At 51.2% G+C, this 21185-nt stretch overlaps 7 protein-coding genes across 8 annotated transcripts; 3 read left to right on the forward strand and 4 right to left on the reverse strand.

Moving 5' to 3' along the window:
* The first annotated feature begins 367 nt into the window (after positions 1-367).
* Positions 368-2754, forward strand: LOC6601645 (probable ATP-dependent RNA helicase Dbp73D). The gene is made up of 3 exons (XM_002026723.2): positions 368-571; positions 625-1460; positions 1520-2754. The coding sequence occupies exons 1-3, from the start codon at positions 549-551 to the stop codon at positions 2752-2754; spliced, it is 2094 nt and encodes a 697-aa protein (XP_002026759.2). The 5' UTR covers positions 368-548.
* A 403-nt stretch (positions 2755-3157) lies between these two features.
* Positions 3158-4021, forward strand: LOC6601644 (peptidoglycan-recognition protein SB1). The gene is made up of 3 exons (XM_002026722.2): positions 3158-3161; positions 3256-3363; positions 3436-4021. The coding sequence occupies exons 1-3, from the start codon at positions 3158-3160 to the stop codon at positions 3951-3953; spliced, it is 630 nt and encodes a 209-aa protein (XP_002026758.2). The 3' UTR covers positions 3954-4021.
* A 5-nt stretch (positions 4022-4026) lies between these two features.
* On the reverse strand, positions 4027-4718 carry LOC6601662 (peptidoglycan-recognition protein SB2). Its single transcript, XM_002026721.2, has 2 exons — positions 4297-4718; positions 4027-4225 (listed from the first exon to the last, which is right to left on the reverse strand). Exons 1-2 carry the CDS (start codon positions 4658-4660, stop codon positions 4041-4043), a joined length of 549 nt encoding a protein of 182 aa, XP_002026757.2. The 5' UTR covers positions 4661-4718; the 3' UTR covers positions 4027-4040.
* A 391-nt stretch (positions 4719-5109) lies between these two features.
* Positions 5110-5552, forward strand: LOC113566409. Its single transcript, XM_026991852.1, has 2 exons — positions 5110-5118; positions 5184-5552. Exons 1-2 carry the CDS (start codon positions 5110-5112, stop codon positions 5550-5552), a joined length of 378 nt encoding a protein of 125 aa, XP_026847653.1.
* Positions 5553-5814: 262 nt separating this feature from the next.
* LOC113566410 lies at positions 5815-7233 on the reverse strand. The gene is made up of 3 exons (XM_026991854.1): positions 7184-7233; positions 6114-6289; positions 5815-6077 (listed from the first exon to the last, which is right to left on the reverse strand). Exons 1-3 carry the CDS (start codon positions 7231-7233, stop codon positions 5815-5817), a joined length of 489 nt encoding a protein of 162 aa, XP_026847655.1.
* A 521-nt stretch (positions 7234-7754) lies between these two features.
* On the reverse strand, positions 7755-9023 carry LOC6601661. Its single transcript, XM_026991687.1, has one exon. The coding sequence runs from the start codon at positions 8953-8955 to the stop codon at positions 8539-8541; it is 417 nt and encodes a 138-aa protein (XP_026847488.1). The 5' UTR covers positions 8956-9023; the 3' UTR covers positions 7755-8538.
* Positions 8983-19218, reverse strand: LOC6601659 (protein disabled). Of its 2 annotated transcripts, none has more exons than XM_026991685.1 (8): positions 17624-17744; positions 16872-17518; positions 16193-16820; positions 11550-14496; positions 11372-11469; positions 10486-11298; positions 10290-10419; positions 8983-10216 (listed from the first exon to the last, which is right to left on the reverse strand). In XM_026991685.1, the coding sequence occupies exons 1-8, from the start codon at positions 17742-17744 to the stop codon at positions 8992-8994; spliced, it is 6609 nt and encodes a 2202-aa protein (XP_026847486.1). In that variant the 3' UTR covers positions 8983-8991. The 2 variants fall into 2 exon arrangements, with proteins under 2 accessions (XP_026847486.1, XP_026847487.1); XM_026991686.1 differs by lacking the exon at positions 17624-17744 and adding an exon at positions 18536-19218 and having other exon boundaries at positions 8992-10216.
* Positions 19219-21185: the final 1967 nt, after the last annotated feature.

Consider the following 21185-nt stretch of genomic DNA (forward strand, 5'->3'; position numbering starts at 1 on the left):
GGGACTTTTCCTCGCCATAATGTCCTTTTTCAGCTCAACGTGTTATTTGTTTGACCTTTTTCGGTAAATCCTTTTTTTACGCAAAATGCAATAAAAGCAAGTATTTAAATGAAACCAGTCAATTAGAAAATAGGTTTATTTATTGGGTAAAATTATGTGGGCATGGCTAAATGTTCTATATGGCTAGTAAGATTCGACGGAATATCAAAAACGAGGAATATGTACGATGGAACAGGAATTCGTCAGTACATTTATGGTATATTTCTACAAGGAGGCAGTATATTTCGGTATATTTCTGTGGGTCGGTAGTTCTTGTAATTTTATTTGTTTTTGATTAAACCTTTAATTTATAATTTTATACATTTAACGAATAAAATTATACGATCAGTGGTGAGGGTTCTAGGTAGCTGGAAATTCTAAGCCGAATAGGAAAATCGCAATCATATGTGATTCAAGAAGAAGAAGAACATCAACAAATATTTGGGTGTAGGGGGCAACACGTGCGCCTCCTTTTTCGACGATTTATTGAATAAAAAACAGCTAAAACAATGGAATTATTCACAGTTAATCGGTGAGTTATATGGCACACACAACAAACTGTGATATTAACCCAAAAAACCGCAGATATACAGAGGATCTAAGGACTCGCAAAGACAAGGAACAAAAGACATCAAATGAAGATGAAATTCTGCAAAAACTGCTCCAAAAGGCAGCCAAACGGAAGAGGAAACATGAGAAAGCTGAGACCAGAAAGCAGGAGGAAGCGCCTCCCGAGGAGAAACCACAAGTGGAGGACACAAAAGTAGACGAAGAAGAGCCGGCGGCAAAAGAGACTCGAAAAGAAGAAGCCACAGCAGTGGAGGATCCAACTAATTCACAAGACTTCAAAATACTTGGCGACACTGACTCTGCCATGCGCAAGAAAGTGACAGAGGTGCTGCCCCCCTGGCTGGCATATCCCACGATCATCGAAGGGGGCAGCCTCCTGCCAGACGACGACTTGGAGGCTGGCAAAGACGAAGCTTCCATCGAGAATCTAAGCTACCTGAAGGATCACACACGACAGGCCCTCAAGCAGATGAAGATCAAGCGCCTGTTCCCCGTGCAGCGGACCGTCATACCATGGATCCTGGAGGCACAGGGCCAGCCGGCGCCCCTGCGCCCACGGGATATTTGTGTGTCGGCTCCCACGGGCAGCGGCAAGACCCTGGCCTTTGCCATACCCATTGTCCAGCTGCTGAACAACCGAGTACGTTGCAAGGTGCGCGCTCTGGTGGTGCTGCCAGTGGCCGAGCTGGCGCTGCAGGTCTTCAAGGTGATTCGTGCGTTGTGCAGCAAAACGGAGCTAGAGGTCTGCCTCCTTTCTAAGCAGCACCGCCTGGAGGACGAGCAGGAGAAGCTGGTGGAGGTCTACAAAGGACAGATCTACAGCAAGGCTGACATTGTGGTCACAACACCAGGTGGGGGATTCGGAGTCAATCTTAAGAGCATCTTTTATTGTTCATCTCTCGCTTTGCAGGTCGTCTGGTGGATCATCTGCATGCCACCAAGGGTTTCTGCCTGAAGAGCTTGAAGTTTCTGGTCATTGACGAGGCGGATCGCATCATGGATGCCTTCTTCCAGAACTGGCTCTACCATTTGGACAACCATGTGCGGGAGACCGCAAATCAGCTGCTGGCTGGCACACAGCCTCCACTTTGCCTTAAAGAGCTATATGCCACTTATGGGAAGGTGCCCCATAAGCTATTATTCTCTGCAACGATGTCGCAGGATCCCGAGAAGCTGCAGAATCTGAGACTCTTTCAGCCCAAGCTCTTTACCACGGTGTTTGCCCTGCCCGTTCCCAGGAGTGAGGAGCAGGCGGATGGAGACGAAGAGACCACCCCAAACACTGGACACTTTGCGGGCAAATACACCACTCCGGCGGAGCTGACAGAGCAATTCTGTGTGACGGAGCTGCGCATCAAGCCGCTGACACTGTTTGCTCTCGTGGAGAAGTACCAGTGGAAGCGATTCCTCTGCTTCACCAACAGCACGGAGACGGCCAATCGATTGGCTTTTGTGATGGGCAAACTCTTCTCCACGGGCCCCACCAAAGTGGCCGAGCTATCCGGCAAACTGTCTGCCCTAGTGCGAACCAAGACCCTGACGGACTTTGCCAGAGGCCGCATCAACGGCCTGATCTGCTCCGATGCTTTGGCCCGTGGTATCGATGTGGCCGATGTGGATGTGGTGCTCTCCTACGAGACGCCGCGTCACATCAAGACCTACATCCATCGTGTGGGTCGTACGGCTCGTGCCGGAAGAAAAGGCACAGCCGTCACATTGCTCACGGAACAGGAGCAAGCGCAGTTCAAGAAGATGCTCAACGAAGTGGGCAAGGCGCTGGGCGAGGAGATCAGCGTTTCCGCAGACACTGAGGTCCGTCATGCGGATATCTACAAGCTGGCAATGGAGGATCTGCGCAAGCGACAGGAGAAGGAAAAGACCATAAAGATTGTCCAGAAGCGCCGCGTGGCCCAGCAAACAGTGCTCCACAAAAAGCAAGAGGAAGCTGCCGTCAATCCCAGTCGCCCTCTGACTTTGATGCAAAAGCTACAGCTGAAGGCAGGAGGAGCACGACATGTTGCGGATGAACCCCACCAGAAGGAGAACAAATCGAAACCTACAGCGCAAAAGGGGAAAGGAAAATCAAAGCCCAAGGAGACCAAGAAGCAACGTTTGGCCAAGCAGCGAAAGGCCATCGAGGAGTGAACTTAACCTTAGAAATGATTGTGTATATAGGTCTCTATATTATACGTTATATATGTACCAGTATGTGCTTCTGTATGTGGGTTTTTTCAATTTGTTTGTTGTGTGCTTTAGGCGGGAGCAGTGTCTTATCTCTTTGGGGGCGCTAGTGATTCCCCCGAGGGTTCTTCACCGTGTTGTTTGTTGGTTTACTCTCACTTGAGGGCACAAACGAATTGCGAAAGGCTTTGAATTGTAATTAAGATGGGAATTTAGAGGATACCAGACTTCCATTACTAAAAGTGAGAGTTGAAGGATTAAGGCCATAGATTGAAATGTTTTCCATCGATTCAACCATGCCTCGACATCAAGATATCCCTATAAAACCACACTAATCCAAGGTCCCGACCTTGTAGACCTCTTAAAAATGCGTTATTTATGGACAAATCCTTTATACCTTCTCCTGCAGTGAGTGTATCTCCAGTTTCGACTAGCCATCAGTCCACGAATCTACTATTTAAGCAGCTTCCGAGTGCCAGAAGATCTCACAGTTTAGCGAAAGATCGAAAGAGCAGCAACATACGATGACGACAAACAAGTTTCTGGCAGCTCTAATGGCACTCTGTGCCATAGGTAATCATCAATCAATCTCTGCCATAAGTGTGCTTGGAGATAACCTAATCGTAATCTCTCCCTCCTTTGCAGCTCTCTCCGCTGAGGCCCTGAACATTGAGCCGCGCAGCAGTTGGGGTGCAGTGGCTGCCCGTTCGCCTGCCAGGATAAGTGGCGCCGTTGATTATGTGATCATACATCATTCGGACAATCCCAATGGCTGCAGCACTTCAGATCAGTGCCAGCGAATGATCAAGGCCATACAGACGGACCACAAGGGCAGGCGAAGCTTCAGCGACATTGGCTACAACTTCATTGTCGCCGGCGATGGGAAGGTGTACGAGGGACGAGGCTTTGGCCTGCAGGGCTCCCATGCCCCCAACTATAATCGCAACAGCATTGGCATTGTGTTTATTGGAAACTTTGAGAGCACCAAGCCATCCTCGCAGATGCTGCAGAATGCCAAGGATCTGATTGACAAGGCCAAGCAGGGGGGATACCTAAAGAACACCTACACGCTGCTGGGACATCGCCAGACCAAAGCCACCGCCTGCCCGGGCACGGCGCTCTTCAATGAGATCAAGACATGGCCCAACTGGAGGAGCATTTAAGAGGGGACTCTCATTAGTTCTTTATTAGTTTTAAGTTTTCTGCTAGAATACATTTTGTACAAAGAGAAGCACTCGGATCTCTCTATTCTATGGCTTTGGCTGCCAACGCGGCCACTTGCGTAGTTCGTCCAGGAGCTGCCGCCCTGGGCAGGCAGTGGCCTTCGTCTGGCAGTGGCCGACGAGGGAATAATTGGGCAGGACCTGACGCCGCTGGACTGCAATTGTGATGAGTGTCCGGGCTGCCTGTAACATCTGTGGTGAGGGCAGGGTGCCTACAGGAAGGAGAAGAAGGAGTATCAGAGATTAGCGAGAGTCTCAATGGGAAGAACCGATCCCCACGTACGCTGGAAATTCCCAATGAATGCCACGCCTATCGACTGGCTGTTGTAGTGCGGTGAATGCTCTCCGCGAATGCCAAAGCCCAGGCCCTCGTAGATGCGTCCATCGCCGCCAATCAGGAAATTGTAGCCGATATCCCGGAACTTTCTCAGCAGATGCCCCGTTCGGATCTGCTGGAGGGCCGCCTGGCATTGCTGGGGCGTGTAGCAGGGCGCACTGGCCGTATGATGGATGATGATCAGGCGCACGGGCACCGCAAGACGTGGCATGCGAGGGGACAAGGGCTGCCGGCACCAGGCTTGCCGGGGGACAATCTGAGCAAAGGCACAGCCAGCGAAGGAGAGCAGAAGAAGGAGTGGGAGCTTCATGGTTGCTTCTTCATTGATTGATGGAAACGGGAATCGTTGCTCTATTTATACGCGTAGTAGTACGCTCCCCAAAAGATTCGATTCCCTTTTGTTGATTCAGCTGCTGCTTTCAATTGCTTGGCAGCTGCCTTCAGTGGTTTCAACAAAATGCAGACCCCGAAGCTTTTGTCTTCGTGTGGATTCCGCTTGCGTCATCGTCATCCCTTTCAGAGCCCATCTATAATCGAAAGGTTTTTGCATTACAAAGCTGCCCTTGGGCGGCCGATCGGTGGGTAGTGGCCCAAACATGGCAGCCGATCCCCCTAAAAGGGCAACTGCATTTGAAATTCAAATCCATCGAGCGATGCACTGTGCAGTGGGTGGTATAAAAGCCGCTTGGTTGAGGCACGAGTGGACAGTGACCAGCGATCGAGTGGCCCAGGCAGTTCCTCCATCTCACAAAACACACCATGAAGATCGTAAGTTGGAATGATATATCGAAAAGATCTCGCCCCGATCTACCTCCTTATCTATTCTGTTTCAGCAATTGGTATCCATTTTGGGGTATCTCCTGGTGGGATGTGCTGCCCTCTCCGGGGCCAGCTTTGTTCCTGCCACTACTCTGGGGGTTCCCGCTGCAGTGGCTCCCGCACTGGTGCCACCTCCCACCAGCTATCAGTTTGTGGCACGCAATTGGAATCGTTTCTATGTGCCAACAACCACTGGTGTGGCCACCTATCACCCACCAGCCACAACGTACTACAAGTACAGTGGTGGCTATCCAGCGTATCCAGCATATCCTTCTGTCTATCCGTCGGCCTATCCCTCGGTCTATCCTGCGGCATATCCCTATGGCTATGGCTATTATGGCCCCAACTATAATTATGGCCATGGCTACAAGAGTATCTGGTGATCATCGAGGAAGCATTCATTGATAATATTGTGATAATATTCAACACCAAATCAACGTATTATAATACAAATATACGAGTATAACCCATCTATTACACCCCATACGAGTGATGACTGTACTGTTGGCCAAGGGCCAGAAAGCCGCGACCAAACCAAAGGCAAACGTGGGCCTGCTCTTGACACCATTGTGGAATGTGGTTAACCATTTTGTACTTTTATTTCTTACGGGGGAAATCTATGAAATGGAAATGAGTTTTACCAGGTTAAAAGAAGAATGGGCCTGGAGCAATCAATCGTGCGGGCTGGATCGAGAATCGAGAAGCTGGAAATGGTGGAGCATTCAGAGCAGCAACTCCCGCAGGACCAGCGGCCAGGAGACGTCCGGCAGCAGGCGGACCGAAGGCGGCATTGAACTGATTGAAGTAATCCAAACGCTGACTGCTAGAGACAGCCAAAGGAGCAGCACCCAGAGGAGCATTAACCAAAGGAGCAGCACCACCAAATGGAGCCCCAGGAAAAGCAGCGGCTCCAAAGGGGACACCAACAAAGGAAGCGGCGCCACCAAACGGTCCATTCGTGTAGGCAGCAAAGGGAGCAGCAGCAGATCCAGGAAACACGCCAAACGGAGAGCCAGACGCTGCGGGAAACACTGCAGGACCCACGGCTGGCATTGCTCCGGCACAGGCCACCATCAAACCCAGCGACAGAATCACCAACTGTTGAGGCAGAAAAGGAGGCCTTTAAGTTCTAGCCGGTGGATTCCGATGACAAAATCCAACTCACCATTTGCTGCATTTTGATTTACTTCTTCTGCGTCTGTGAGCACGAACTGAATTATGTCTGGGACTCAATCGATGGCTCGGTTTTATAGTTGGCCAGAGCTTCAGACCGCGGAGGAGACCAGAGAGCTGGCTAATTGCCGCTCCAAATTGTCACACATTTGGCTACGAAAATGGGCCCAAAATTACATACATGCCCTGGCAAAGAGGTAACAAAATTTGCATACGATCTGATATGGCTATACGCGTTGTGTTACGACATTCGGATGTGGATTTGCACAGATATTGGGGTTTGTGGGTGAACAAAGATATGGTGTGAAAAGTGTGAGAATTATCAGAAAGATGTGCAAGAGACTTTTCATTCATTCCTGAATCAATCAGAATATTATGTAAATTCTAAATAACTAGCTGAGCGGGAAAAGCATTTGCCACAGCACTATTGCCGTGAACTATTCGGATTCATGAATTTAATGAGCGCATGATTTCAGGAGCAGATTTGAATCTGGATCTGTGCCAATGAGCAAGCCATTCAACGGTTCCGGGGGTGTCTCAATTATAGCTAGCTGTACTTTTTCCCGATGTACTTTATACCACGTTGTGACTTAGTTTGAATTTAAGCGCACGACAATGTTAATATTCCTGGTCCACAGCACTAATCATTAATTTTGAATGAGCGGAATATTCAATATCTGGTTCGAACTCGAATGGGAGACGAAGAAAAGAAGTGGGTTTAAATACTCGATGTATTTGTTGGCGTTATCCAATCCTCCGTTCGCAATTGTCTTTGTTGCTTTCGTTCACCTCGTGCCTTTTATGATTGAGATTCACCCAATTGCGACATGCTCACACGCACATTTTTGGTATCTTGTTGGATTCGTTCGCATGTTCTTTCTGCTCTACCATTTCGCATGTTTCTTGCTTTATTCGTTCAACCACAAACACCAGGACAGGAGATTCTTCTGTATGAGATACGATGCTTTGAGCCTCGCTGGAACTATGTGGATCCCTGAGGGAATTCAATGATTTGTATCTTGAGATCTTCTAGCTATTTCTACAGAAACGAAAAACGCAAAGGAACTTGAAAAGTACAAGGAACTATTAGAAAGATACTACGAGAATATTTGATACTCTTTCGTTTCTTCTAAGGGAATTATCGTAAGTGGCTTCTACTCGTATGATCTTCCATAAGTTTAATAGAAATCATCCATCAATGTAAATGTCTAACGATTCTACAATCCTGATAGCGCTTATCCGAATCATTGTCGCGTGACATGCCACAGTGCCCCTCGGTCGGGATACGCAGTAGCAAGTGTTGGCTTCTCACCAATTCAATAGATACATTTAGACGCAGTAGAGAGGTTGATAATAATAATAACTATTGTATTCGTATAATTGCATTACATATAAGTATGTATTAATATTAATATTAATATTAATTATGGTTTAGTATAATATGTACGATATAGCTGCTTAGTGGTTCCTGGGGGGAAGGACTTGCTTGATCGTTCAGTTTGTTGTCAGTTTGTTCGTTCAGTTACGTATAAATATGTGTGTGTATATATGTATGTAGGATATCATATATTAAAAAAAACCCTTCTGATGTGACAAATCGAGTGGACATCAAACTAATTTTAGTCGTTTGTTAGTTATTTAACTAGACACTCAATCGAATCATACGATTTATACATATATGTACGAGTATGATGTATAGGATCGTATTATTTCTATATCCTATATGCACTTTGGATAAACTTTATACGAAGGGGAGGGGGCTAAGGGGGATTAAAGGTTTAACGGCTAGACATTTAGCATAGGCATTTGTTTAGTTGCTTTTCGTTAGTAAATCCATCGATTTATTGATGATTAAAGTGCCTCCTCTGAGTATTCTGCAATTTGTTCGCTTTTTGTTGGAGGGGGAGGGGCGTAGGGGCGGTTGTTTTTGGGAGGAGTAACATTAACAAACGTTTTCGTTTCTTATATACAATCTCTGGCGGGGCATGGGGGCCCGGGGCATGGGGAGTGAGCCTCAAAGCATAATCCCTAGAGGGAAGGGAAAGACTCTAGCGAGATTACAATATTTCTGTATGGCAATTGGGAGTTTTTTGACTAGATATATAGCATGTGTGTGTGTGTGTGTGTGTGTGTGCGCGGATAGATATATCGTTACTGGCGATGCTCCTACTCCTCCCTCTACTCCTCCTCCTCCTCCTACCACAGCACATCGTAGTCGAGGACATGCTCCGAGGAGGCAATAATCATCACCTTTACAATATCATCCACGGCACGGGTTACCCTCCACTTTTTGGGATTCCTCAGCACTTGCAATGGCGTGGGCTTGCTTTTGGGCGGATCCTCCTTGGGCTCATGCTCATGCCAGGGACTCGTCGAAGTGGCTGTCGTCTTCATCTCCGGCAGGGAAGGCATACCTCGGCGTAGGGCATTGAGGCGCTGCTCCTGGTAGTAATTGTTGAGATTCGTTAGGTAGCAAAAGTCCGAGTCATTGACCACATCGATCTCTGCATAATTGTGACCATCGATGCTGTCCCGCTCTGGCTCTCGCTCCCGCTCCCGCTCCTGCTCCTGCTCCTGCTCCACGCCAAGTCCCAGACCCAAGCCTGGTCCCATCTTCGGGGCCGTGGCCTGGGCAAAGAGTTGATCAAATCACATATTTTCATCGAATTTCGCAAAGTTCTCATTCTCGTTCCATTGGAATTTATTGTTCGCAGTGGCTGCGGCCTCTCCATCATTGTCCTTCTGCTGGTCCTGGTCGGGTGACTTGAAGAACTCATCATCCTCGAAGGGATCCTCTTGCTTTTTGGCAAATATATTAACAGATTCCGATTTCTTGATGAGCTCCTGCCGCTGTTGCAGCTTTGTGGTGCGCATATTTTGTTTTCTGGTCAAAGCAACAGATCCTCCAGCGGCTGCTGTGGCGCCACCTCCTCCTGCACTCGTCTGCTCCTTTTCAAAGTCAAACGAGGCCTTGGCAAAATCATCCTCGAAGGCAGCATCATCGAACTGCGAGATCTTGACATTATCATCGAATCGCAGCTTTTGGGTTATGGGTGGCGTTGAGGTCGCCGGTGGATCCATCTCAAAGTGCTCCCTCTTCTCGCCGCCCTTCTCCGAAAAGTCATTGGAGAAGCGAAACAGAGACTTGGAGCCGCCACTGGCCACGCTGCCACCCGAGATGGGGCCCGCGGGCGTTGAATTACAGCTGGAGGCCGTGCCAGCGGGCGCTGGCGGTGGGGAGCTCTGGTTGAAGTCCGATTCGAAGCCATCGTCAAAGTTAAACTTGCCACCGCCAACGCCTGCAGAGGACTCCCCGCCGCTGCCCAGCATGCCGCTGCTCATCAATCCGGCGGGCGTGCTGCTGGCATTCGATCGGGGCGTCGGTGTGGGCGTCTGCTCGTAGCTATCCACAAAGCCATAGTCACTGTTGACCCCCGGGGGGGCTACGGCTCCTCCGCCGCCGCGAGAACGATTCTGCGTTGACTGCAGCTTCGACAGCGTGGGATGTCGCTCCATTTGACGGCGCTCGCTCTCCAGCATTCGCTGGTGCATCTCGTGGCGCCTGCGATTCAATCGCTCGAACTTATCCTCATCCGTGGGCGGCTCATCATCCGCATAATCCTCATCGTCATCATCGTCGTCGTCGGCCACATCGTCGTCGTCCACATCCACATCTTTGCGCTGCTGCATCTGCTTCTGCAGCTGCTGCTGATGGCTGCTCATATAATCGTAGTTATCCCGAATGCCACGCCCACTGCCGCCCACATAGCGAGGGGGTGGGGGATTCACAATCGAGGAGGAGCCAGAGCCAGGGCCAGGGCCGCCAACAGAGGCCAAGTCTTTGGCACTGCGTGCACGAGTTTTCTTGCGGAATCTAAAGGGGGATAGAATAAGATGTTTTTAGGCCTTCTCTCTCTCTCTCTCTCTGTCTGTCTCTGTCTTGTTACCTTCTCTCTTTTTCCCCATCGGAGGGCGTCTGTCCCAAGGCCACGGCCCGACGACTCTCCGCCAGACGTCGCTCTGTCTCGGCAGCACTTGCCGGACGCTTCCAGGACTTTTGGCCAGGCAAAGCAGGTTCTGCAAAATGAAAATTAAACGATTTTATGAGACCCGATGAACGAAAGCTTTGGGGAAGGGACGTACCCTCGCCATCCCAGGGACTGGAGCCACTGCTCTTGCGCAGTCGCTGGGAACCGCCAACGCCGCCGCCTCCTCCTCCGCCGATGGGCAGCACCACGTCGGCTCCCAGCTGACTGGGACGCTGCAGACTCCTCACCGATGCCCGCTCGCGCTGCTGGAAATCCTGCTCCGAATCCTGTTCGTAGTCAATGTCCCCGCTGATGCGTAGCTTCCCCGAGGTGGTGGTGGGCTTCCTCAGGGAACGCGTCTTCATTTGCTCGCGATCCCGTTCGCCCCTGTCGCGCTCTCGGTCCACGCCGCCGCGATACTCGTCGCGGCTGTCGAGGCTTCCATAGACATCGTTGCCGCTGCCAAAGCTACGTCTGCGCCGCGTGGCGCTCTCGAAGGACTCCAGGCTCTCGCGATCGAAGGACTTGCGATCCCTGTCCCTGTCCCGCTCCCTCTCCCTCTCGTACAGATAGTCGCCTCCTCCTCCGCCGCGGCCACTCGACTTGTAGGCCATGGGCGAGCGTCCACCGCGCTGCTCCTCGTACACGTTCTCGTAGTCAAAGTCGTAGCTGGGACGCGCATAGTCCCTGTACTCGCGCTCCCTCTCGCGCTCTCGATCGCGGTCTCGCTCTCGCTCCCCCCGATACTTGCTCCGCAGCTGCTGCTGCTGCTGCTGTCCGCCCCGCTTGTCCGCGTACATGGGCGGCCCATAGCTGGAGCGCTCGTAGGCGCTGCGCTCAAACGATCGGCCACTCGATCGCACTCCTTGTTCGATTTCCTGCGGCGACCAGGTGTGATGTGTGGGATGGTGATACCAACTGGGGGAATCTATAAGGGGAGGGGAGAGGAGCGGAAAAGGTTAAGGAGGATACAGGAAGAACCCTCACAGACGGAGACTCACCCAGATCAAAGTTATCCCTGCTGCGGGAGAGGCCATGCTTGAACTTCCTTTGCTGCAGCTGCTCTCTTTCCCTGCGGGCCATCAGCTCTGCATCGTAGCTGTGCCAAAGAAAAGGAAAAGGAGTAGGAGATTTAATCAGTAATCCGCAAGGAAAAGGCATCGATTGCCCCGCACTCACTCGTAATCCTCATCGCAGGAGTTCATTCTTCTGGCATGCCTCATATAGTAACCATGACGATCCGTCTGCGGCTGTACCTGCGGATGTGGCATTTGCTGCCGTCTCTTCAGATACTCTGGCGTCTCGTCGTCCCAAGGACTCAGATCCCTCGACGAGGACGAAGTCTGGTGGCGCTCCTTCTTGGCCCAACGGCGCTGCTGCTTCGACCAGCCGTCATCGCGGGGATCCGAGCTGCACGGCGACTCTGCGGTGTCCTGCTGCGAGGTATTGGAGGCAGGCGGCGGCGGCGGTGGCAGCGTGAGGCGTGCCTTGCCTTTGCCCGTGGCCTTGGGGGAGTCAAAGGTGGCCCACGATTGTTTCTCTCTTTCGCGATCGCGATCGCGCTCGCGTTCTCGTTCGCTCATCATCTGCTTGGTGGCGGTGTCTATCAGCTGAGAGACGGCCGACAGATGCGATGGCACTGGCGAGGGCTGCAGTGCAGCTGGCGATTGTGATTTCTGTAGCGGAATGGGCGAAGTGCTGACATCGTTGAACTGCTGCTGCGAGGGCGTGTGCACGCCCAGACTCTGCGCTCCTCTGGAGGGTGCCGCCGAGGAGGTGGCCGGAGAGAGGCGCTCCCGCGAGTCCAGCGACAGATTGGAGATGGCGCGATGCATCAGCTCATCGATTTCAATGTCATCTTTCGCACTGCCACTGCCACTGCCGCCTCCCGGGGGGGCCGTCAGCACAGACAGGAACTTGTGATCCTGCTTGGGACAGCGGAGAGGCAGCGGCACGGAGGAGGATTCCTCCTCCAAAAGAGAAGCGGGAACCACTGCATCCAGCTGCTGTGTGGAGGTGGACAGCTTCTCGTACTGATCCTGTCCGCTCACCGGCTCCTCCCCGTCCTTTTCGTTGCTGTCCATGCTGCTCTCTCCCCCCGCATCTGCATCCTCGTCCTCGTCATCGTCGTCCACGGTCAGGGCAGAGGACGAGGGCTCTGCGGGGAAGCCGCGACTGTCCACAAGGCCGTGCCGATCCTGCGGATGCTGCTGCTCGGCGAGTGGCAGGTCCATGATCTGCCGCAGGTCCTGGTCCTCGTTGAATTCGTCACTGAATTCGGGAAAGTCCTGCAGCAGATCCTTCTCCGGCGGTGCCTTGGGGGCCTGCGCCTGCGCCGGCGGCTGCGGCTTGTCGAAGAGATTCTCCACCAGAATGATGTCCCTGAGGGCCGCGTAGCGATCCTTGGCCTGGGCCACCACTTCGGTGATTTTTGTGTCGATCTTTGGCAGCGGCGGCGGCGGGGCAGACGGTGGCGCGGTTCTCGTGCCAATGGAATCGATCAGCGGAATCTCCGTGTGCGCCTCCAAGCCCAGGCCCAGGGAGGACGCCTCTGGCGCCGCCTCCTGCTCGTCGACGGGCGGCGGCGTGAGATCCCCCATGAGATCCGTTTCCTGCTGCTGCTGTTGCAGCTCCTGGTCGATGATCTCGCGAAAGACCGCATAGCGATCCGCCGAGGGCACAGCCACCGCTGCAGCCGCCGCCGGTATCGGAGCCTCGTTGAAATTCGCAAAGTTCGCCTCAAAAATGGGCGCCTCCTTGGGCGGCGAGGCCACTCGCGCCGTTGCCTCGTCCTCGCCGAAGGTGTCGTCAAAGGAGGCCACAAAGGATGTTTGCTGATCGAAGCTCACCTTGAAGACCGCCGCAGAGGAGGAGGCTGTGGCACTGGCGGCGGCGGCGACTGTGGCTGCTGGTGGGGCGACAGGAGCCGGAGCCGCGGGGGCGGCCAGGGATTGGCTGGTCTTCTCGCTGGACGACAAGTACTCCGACAGGTAGGACGTCAGCTGCACAAGGGTCATTGTGCTCAGCTTTGTGGCGGGAACATTCAGCTTCACGGCCAGATCATCCATGCCCAAAGTGAGCAACTGCGTCAGCGTGATGTCAGGAGCCAGAGCGGGGCCTGCCGGGCCCTCGTGGGCTACTGCCTGCGCCAGGATCTCCGCCTTGTTCTCGTAAATGTCCTGCGGCCTTCCCAGCGATTGCTGCCGCTGGGGACGCGCCCTGGCCGTGGACGATGCCGCTGCCGATGATGCCTGATTCGGAGGCGGCAGCAGGGGTGGCGGCGGTCCGAGCGGCATCATATAGTCATCCTCCGTCTGATGGGGCTTTCTTGGGCGGCCGGGACCCGGAAAGCAGGCATCCGTGCGTCCCACGCGACGCGAGGGCAATGGAATCGGCGGCGCGTCCGGCAGAGAGTGCGCGAGGGTGCGTCGCGTCGAAGAGGAACTGCTGTTCAGATACTCATACCGACCGGCAGTCGGCGGAGCGGGACTCGGCCGGATCACGAGGTCGCTGAACTGTTTCTTGGGCGGCAGAGGCGGTGGCCCAGAACAGGGGGCCGAGTCCGGACGAGGCGGTGGCTCCGGGGCAGCCTCCGTTTCGCTGAGGGAATCGCTCTCCTGCAGGCGCCGCATATTGACGCTGGAGCCGATCTCCGAGGAGGAGGAGTCGCCGCGCTTGGAGAAGCCCCTCGCCTGGCCAAACAGATGCGGCATCTTCTTGTTGCTGATGCTGGAGATGACATCCAGGGGTCCCCCTCCTCCGCCTCCGCCCAGAGGATTGGGCAGCGAGGAGGCGGAGACAGTGGGCCGATTCCTCACGGTGCTCATCTGCTGCTCCCCTTTCTCCGGGGGAAGCTGCACTTGAAGCGGTCCATTAAAAGCGTTGCTCCTGGCCCCATCGGGTGCAACTGGGACTGCGGCGGCCACTGCCACTGCCACGGGGGCAGGTGCATCGAACTCGAAGGCATCCAGCTTGGCGAAGAGATCACCCTCCTGGAAGGGATCCGGGTCGCTCTTCTTGCGCGTCGGCGAGAAGGGATCGGTGTCGCGGGGCAGCAGCACCGGATTCGCCGTCTCCTGACGATCCTCCAGCGTCGTCGTCGCGTTGATGGAGGACGGCAGCGGTTCTGTGGTATAATAGGTGGACCCACAGGTGGGGGGATAAGTGGGTATTGGCGGTGGTGGTGGATTAGTGAGGGGCGATCTTCTAAGCAAAAGTTTCAGCTTTGCGGACGAAAAGTCTTCGGCGCTGGCGGATAAAATGGGAAAAGATAGAGCGGACGTGGGAATGGGAGCAGGAATGGAGGTGGGATTGGTTGCGGGTGTGGCTGTGGGTGCGGGAACGGGAGCGGAAGCGGCGCTGGAGCTGGTTAGTAGCAGGTGGTGATGGTGGTGCTGCTGGTGGCTGCCGCCCAAGCGGACGCTGGTGGCTGCAGCGGTGGTTAGTAGCGGATCGGAATTCCCTGCGGCGGTGCAAGTGCATTGATTAGAGTTATTCTGTGACTGTGACTGTGGCTGTGGCTGTGACTGTGGCTGTGACTGTGGCTGTGCCTGTGACTGTTGCTGGTGCGGTGGATCGGTGGTGGTGGTGGTGGTGGTGGTGGTGGTGGTAGTGTTGGATGCTAGTGTTTGATGGTGGTGGTGTTGGTTAGTACCTGCTGTGATGTTAGTAGCTGCTGTGGTGGTGGTCATGGTAGCGATGGTAGTGGTGCTGCTGGCACCACCCGCACCCGCACCCGAACCCGTCTCCTCTTCCGTGGAAAAGAGACTGCCGGTGTCCAAACCCAAACCGACGGCACCCGCACCACTGAGCTCCTTGAGCAGCTTCTTGGGTGGATTCTTAAGCTCTTGGAAGAAGTATTTCTTATCGACATACGGCCGGGTGCGACCGGTGCCCAGCGGATCCAGATCCGTGAATGCATCTGCAGCAGTAGCATAATGGAATAACACAGAGAAAACGGATGGAATACAGACAGAGGCAGAGAGAGTGCATCTCGAATGCACTGGGAGGCACGAGACGCCTCCTCCTCCTCCTCCCCGAATGGAAGAAGGCAGACAAATCATAATCTTTGAGAGGGGAAGATCTACGGTGTCGGAAAACAAAATCAAAAAAGTGGTTTGGGAACACAAAAGATCTATGAAAAGAAATCACAGAGAAGGAAACTCTATCCTGCCTCTTCTACTGTACGGTTTTAGGTTAGTTTTGGCGGGATACAAGGATACTCGTATGGAGCCACGGAAAGAGCTGCCTGTGCGACGATAGTGGAGATAAAAGGTATCATATATGTATGTGTACAGGCTAAAAGGAGGAAAGAAGAACTTAAACCAAGGATTTCAATCATTTTTGAATACATCTGTGAACGAAACAAAGGCCTGGGAAGAACCTAAACTAAAGATTTCGATCAATTCTTTGTGGTTCGAGAATCGTACATCTCTGATCTATGAAATGCATCTTTTTGACAGAGAGACAGAGAAAAGGCGACAGATCTAACCTTTAACCTACTCTACGAAAAACCTAAAGTTAAATCCGATCTATGGGGAAGAGAAAAGCTGCCAGACGCACTGCAGCCCATAGATTAAGTTTCAGTTCAATTGATTTGACCCTTGAATTCTTTCCGATTGTGGCGTTCCCTTTTGTGGCGGCATGCCATCGCTTGCGAGTACAGCTTCTGCCCATTACAGCCACTCCCATCGTGCCTCACAGACAGCTCTTTCATCACTTTCAATGGGGATGACGACATACAAATCCTACAACAAAGCAGAGGAGAGACACTCTCCTCTCCTCTCGCTCTCTCTCTCTCTCTTCTCTCTTTTGGGACTCACCCAGCGACATGATTGCTGGCTCCTCTGCTGTTGCTGTGGCCGTAAGGCCCGCCAGTCCGCCCATGTCGAGATCCGCCAGAGATGCAGCTGCCGTAGCGGACATTTCCGTCAACTGTTGCGTGGGCGTGGCCGTGGATTCGCTGGCCGCCAGAGGAGCCATCGACAGGACAGCGGCCACCACATTGGTGGTGTCAAAGACATCGTTCTGCTGGTCCAACTCGTGCAGCCAGCTGTCGTCGTCATTGTCCACGCCAGAGGCCTGACTGGCAACGCCCGGGGCTGGGGAGGAACGCACCCCGGCAGGAGGAGGCGAGAGGATGGCATCCAGAGCGGCAGCAGACTCGGGTGTCTTCTGGGGCTTGTGTCGGTTGCGGCCCGATTCGGGCGGCGGCGGCAAGATGCTGTACGATGGCACACAGATGAAGGAGTCCCCGAAGGGATCGTCCTCGCTGGCGGATTTGGCCAGGCTGCCGGGATGCCCGCCGCCGACGACGCCACCTCCGCCGCTGGAGGGATGGTGCATGCCCGGCTCGCTGGGCGTAATCCTCTCCATTTGGGTGATGCCGCGCTGCAGGGAGGTCAACTCCTGCTCCAGATCCACCAGATCCGCCACAGATTCGGGAGAGATCTACAAGAGCGAGGCGGATTAGTAGAGATCATGGACATATGGAGTGGTTACTTCTTTGGCTGCTGCTCCCGAGGTCTTGGCCACGTCCAGATTGACGCCCAGCCGCGCGGTTCCATTCGAGTAGGCATCCTGACCGCAGAGGGAGCTCAGGGTGAGGGAGTGGCCGCCACTGGCGAGATCTGCATGACCCGCTGCTCCAGCTCTCAGTGCGGATAAGGAGGCCAGCTGGCTGGCGTGCTCATGCAGGGACTTGCCCTGGATCTGCTGGCGGGCCATCTCGATCTCCTTCTTCTTCAGCTCGAAGACAACCTGAAAGAGGTCGCGCATGGCCAGCACCACCTGGCTGGCCGCCTTGTCCGTCTTGATGCCAAAGAACCGATGCCCGCTGTCCGGCGAGCCAAAGATGTAGCCGAAGGCCCGCGAATCGGTCATGTCCTGGGCGATGAAGGATATCTTGTGCACCGGATGGTGATACAGCGAGTCGCCTGTTTTCTCGTCCCGCAGCCTCAGCCCGTCGATCGTCACATGGATGGTTATCCGCTGCTTGTGCTCCCCCGCCGCACGGATGGCCATCTTGAGGTCCTGCAACGCCTCCTGGCACATACGATCGCCCCGGGCCTCGCCCACTTCCAATATTCCAATGAGTTTGGCCTTGAATTGAACGCCATCGCCGAAAAATCGTCCCGGATCATTGCGATCTGGAAAATAGAATGCGCACAAGCGTATACATATATAAGTCACGTGTGTGTGTGTGTGTGTGTGTATGCGATTCAGATTTTTGTTTGCTTTTTTTTTGCGCTAACGTTTTGCGTAATTTGTTTCCTCTGCCGCGCTGCTGCTGTGGCTGCTGCCGACGCCGAAGGTGCTGGCCAGAGAGAGATTCGAGGAGGCTGTCGACAGCTTGGAAACCAGAGATTTGACCATCTTCTCGGATCGAATCCTGAAGGAATCGCTGATCGCACACTAACACAGCCTCACAGTCTTAGCCAGAATCTGCACGTTCGTGTGATATTCCATGGCCCACACACACACGAAATCAAGAGCGGGAAGAATGGAATTGGACGGGACGGACGGGTGCACACAATGATTTTTCGCGACTTTATGTATGTTGTTGCCATACAATTAATTAAATTCAAAAAAAACAACAATATAAAAAAAAAACAAGAGACAACAAATAATGACGACACACACACACAGAGGCAAACGAGAAGCACCCGCCGCTACCGAAAACGATCCGTGATCATGGAATGAATGAAAGCGATTGAGAGAGCGCTGCCCAGCCGCTGTTGTTGCTTTTGGACTTTTGCCGCAATTTGTTTAACAAATAAACAAACACAAATTTCACTCTATTATTTTGTGATTCTCATTCAGAATGATAAAAAAACACGACAGTCTCTCAGTGTCACTCGGACGCTCTCTTTGTTGTTGTCTTGAGCATCGGCTACCACCTGCCAAGGTGCAGTCAAAAAAGGTGAGGCTCAGTCACGGTCTCCTGGGGTGCCTAATTTGGCTTGGCACTCCAATGGCCGGCTATTTTGAGAGCCCACTCTGGCAATGACGCACCCTAGGTAGAACACACCTTGCACCTACCGAGAACATTGACGGCGCAGCAGCTGCCAGGGGGACTAGGCACGTTCAAGCCGATCGATCATTCATGATCACAAGCACCATTCTCCCGTTGAGTTTTTAAAAGTTATACACTCGGGACTACTCACATTTACAAGGACTCGTTTTCTTGCGCAGCGTCTGCATGGTGCTCACAAAAAGCAGATTGGCATTCGGAAGACGTCTAATGCTGATGATTGTGCCTGCTCCTTGCTAATAGGAGGGGTGAGGAATTTGAATCTTCTTCTTCCGTTCGTTACTTTCCTATCGAACGCAACTGTAAAGCTCTCGTTCTCTTTGTTTACACTTGTATTAATCGTATCCTTTGCTCTCGCACGTTTTGTTGTTATTGTGCCACTCGGCCGATACTACGCGCCGGCATTTAATCGTAGTACACACACACGAACACGTACAAGCCTCCCTCCCACCTAGCCACCCACACAAACACCGAATGTGATTATTGATTTTTCAATTGTGTGGGTGTTTTCATTTTCACTTTGCCTACTTTAAGGCGTCGCTAAAGTCCTGTAAAGCATACATAATGGTAGCATGATTTTTAAATTTGAGTTCTCCCCACTAATTGGAAAATGTCCCTGTCTAACCACAAAAATTCGCCAGAGAACAAAGACACACTGAAACACTTTCGTTTTTGCTGGTGAAAACCACACTTTTTGAGATATTTCCACTAGGAACCTTAAGCACACACTCCCGGCTTACTAACTAATCATTTGCTTTAAAGAATTCGCTTAAAAGAAAATTTATTCACTCCTACGCCCTGGAAGCAGGAGCAAAGGAACACACAACACACACCAAAAACAAAATTCGACTGTAAGGATACCACCGTAGGGTAAAGGTGGGTGGGCGGAGGGTGGTTGTTTTAGGGTGCTTTCTAACCCGATATCGATATCTAGTTATCGATGAGTCAGTATCGACTCGACATCTGACAAAGGCTCGCCGCCACATGTAAGTTATCGGTTCATCAATTGACAAAATCTGAAATGCATAAATGATCGATAAAACTATCATTAAATAATCGGGTGGCCACATGAGCCCAGAATCGAGCAGCAATGTCCCTCAACATGGCGGATCGAGCAACATTCTGCATACCCTAGGGAAGGGATATTATAGAATTGAGGAAGTGTTTGTCATCTAAGACGTCAATATGCTCTGTCTTAAAGCTATTAAAATTTATTGTCTCTTTATAGATATGGGACCAGTGTATATACAGGAAACCAATCAAATGCATGAATGGTTCTTGTAATATTCCACGGAATATCAAAATTGAGGAATATGAATAATTCGTGAGTATATTTTCAAAATGAGACCGTATATTTCGGTATTTATTTGAATCGGATCGGTAATAGCCGGTTGACAACAATCCTGGGGGAAATGAGTGCTATAGAATTGAGAAAATTTCTGTCATCCTAGCCTCCAAATAAGGCAAGAACAACTTAGTCTCTGTTTTAAATATCACAACGATATTTTGGAGTTTATTGTATTCTTACAGAGACAGGAATAGGCATCAGGATTGAGATATATGTACATATGTATATATGCTAGATACCAATCATATTCATTAATATGTCTAAAACATATCAATTTGAGAAAAGGTCTTTATAAATTACGTTTTATCTTCATATAAAATTAACGAAATATGGTATACAAAGGTATGCGCGCATCATGTCTTCAAGTACCAGCAACATTGCGGCTGTTTTTTTGTTGAACTATTTTGTTTATGCCTTGTTTCAGCCAAAATACAATAAAAGTAACGGCTAACAATGGGCCAATCTTGAAGAAAATTTATTCATCAATGGCATAAAATTATGTGGGCATGGCTAAATGTTCTATTTAGCTGGTAATAGTCGACGGAACAAAGACAACGAGGAATATGTATAACAGAACTTGACTTCGTCAGTATATTTACGGTATATTTTTAAAACGAGAAGGTATATGTCGGTATATTTCTGAGGGTCTTATTCATAAGCGGCGGCCACACTGCTCCCCATTTTTTCCGAACCGTCTCACACTAGAGCTGTCAAACCATCGATAGTGGCGCCACTCGATAGTTTTAAATGAAATGATTTAAAAAATCGAATACTGTCGATAGTATCGGGCTCATATATTAATATTGAAAAAGTCTTTTAACGGCTATTTTTCAAGCATAATTAAATACAAATTGTTCAAAATTAAACGTTTTTATTCATTTTATTCCTTTTCAAAACTCAAAAACTAAGAAATGTTTCATAAATCAGTTTGAAAATATAAATTCATGACGTTTATTTTATAAGATGAGTTCATATTTGTAAGTTCAAATTAAAACGTAAGCAACAAATGTTTCAAACATTAATCTTAGTCTATAGAGATAATTCGTGGTTTTTGCTTATTAGCTAGCTATTATTTGCTAAAATCAGGTTCATTGGTAATCCACCAGTTGTTATTTACAAACAAAAGTTTGTCAACTACTTTTGGCTTGAGAGGGGACCTGCGTTCCGAAATGATCTGCCCAGCTTTGGAAAACATGATTCAGTCGATGTTGCGGGAACTTGTCCATTGTTAACGATGTCAGCATATATATATATACAATATACAAAATCAAAGTAGAGATGGGCAAACGACAGCTACAAGCTCGATAGTATCATGAATAGTAGCAAAACCATCGATAGTAGCGAGTGGCACCAAACCATCGATACTATCTATAGTGCCATCGATGGTTTGACACCTCTATCGTACACTAGTCCAATTGCCACCCATTGCCGCCCA

Source organism: Drosophila persimilis, unplaced genomic scaffold, assembly GCF_003286085.1.
Source record: "Drosophila persimilis strain 14011-0111.01,24,50 unplaced genomic scaffold, DperRS2 tig00000686-arrow-arrow-pilon, whole genome shotgun sequence".
Taxonomy (NCBI): domain Eukaryota; kingdom Metazoa; phylum Arthropoda; class Insecta; order Diptera; family Drosophilidae; genus Drosophila; species Drosophila persimilis.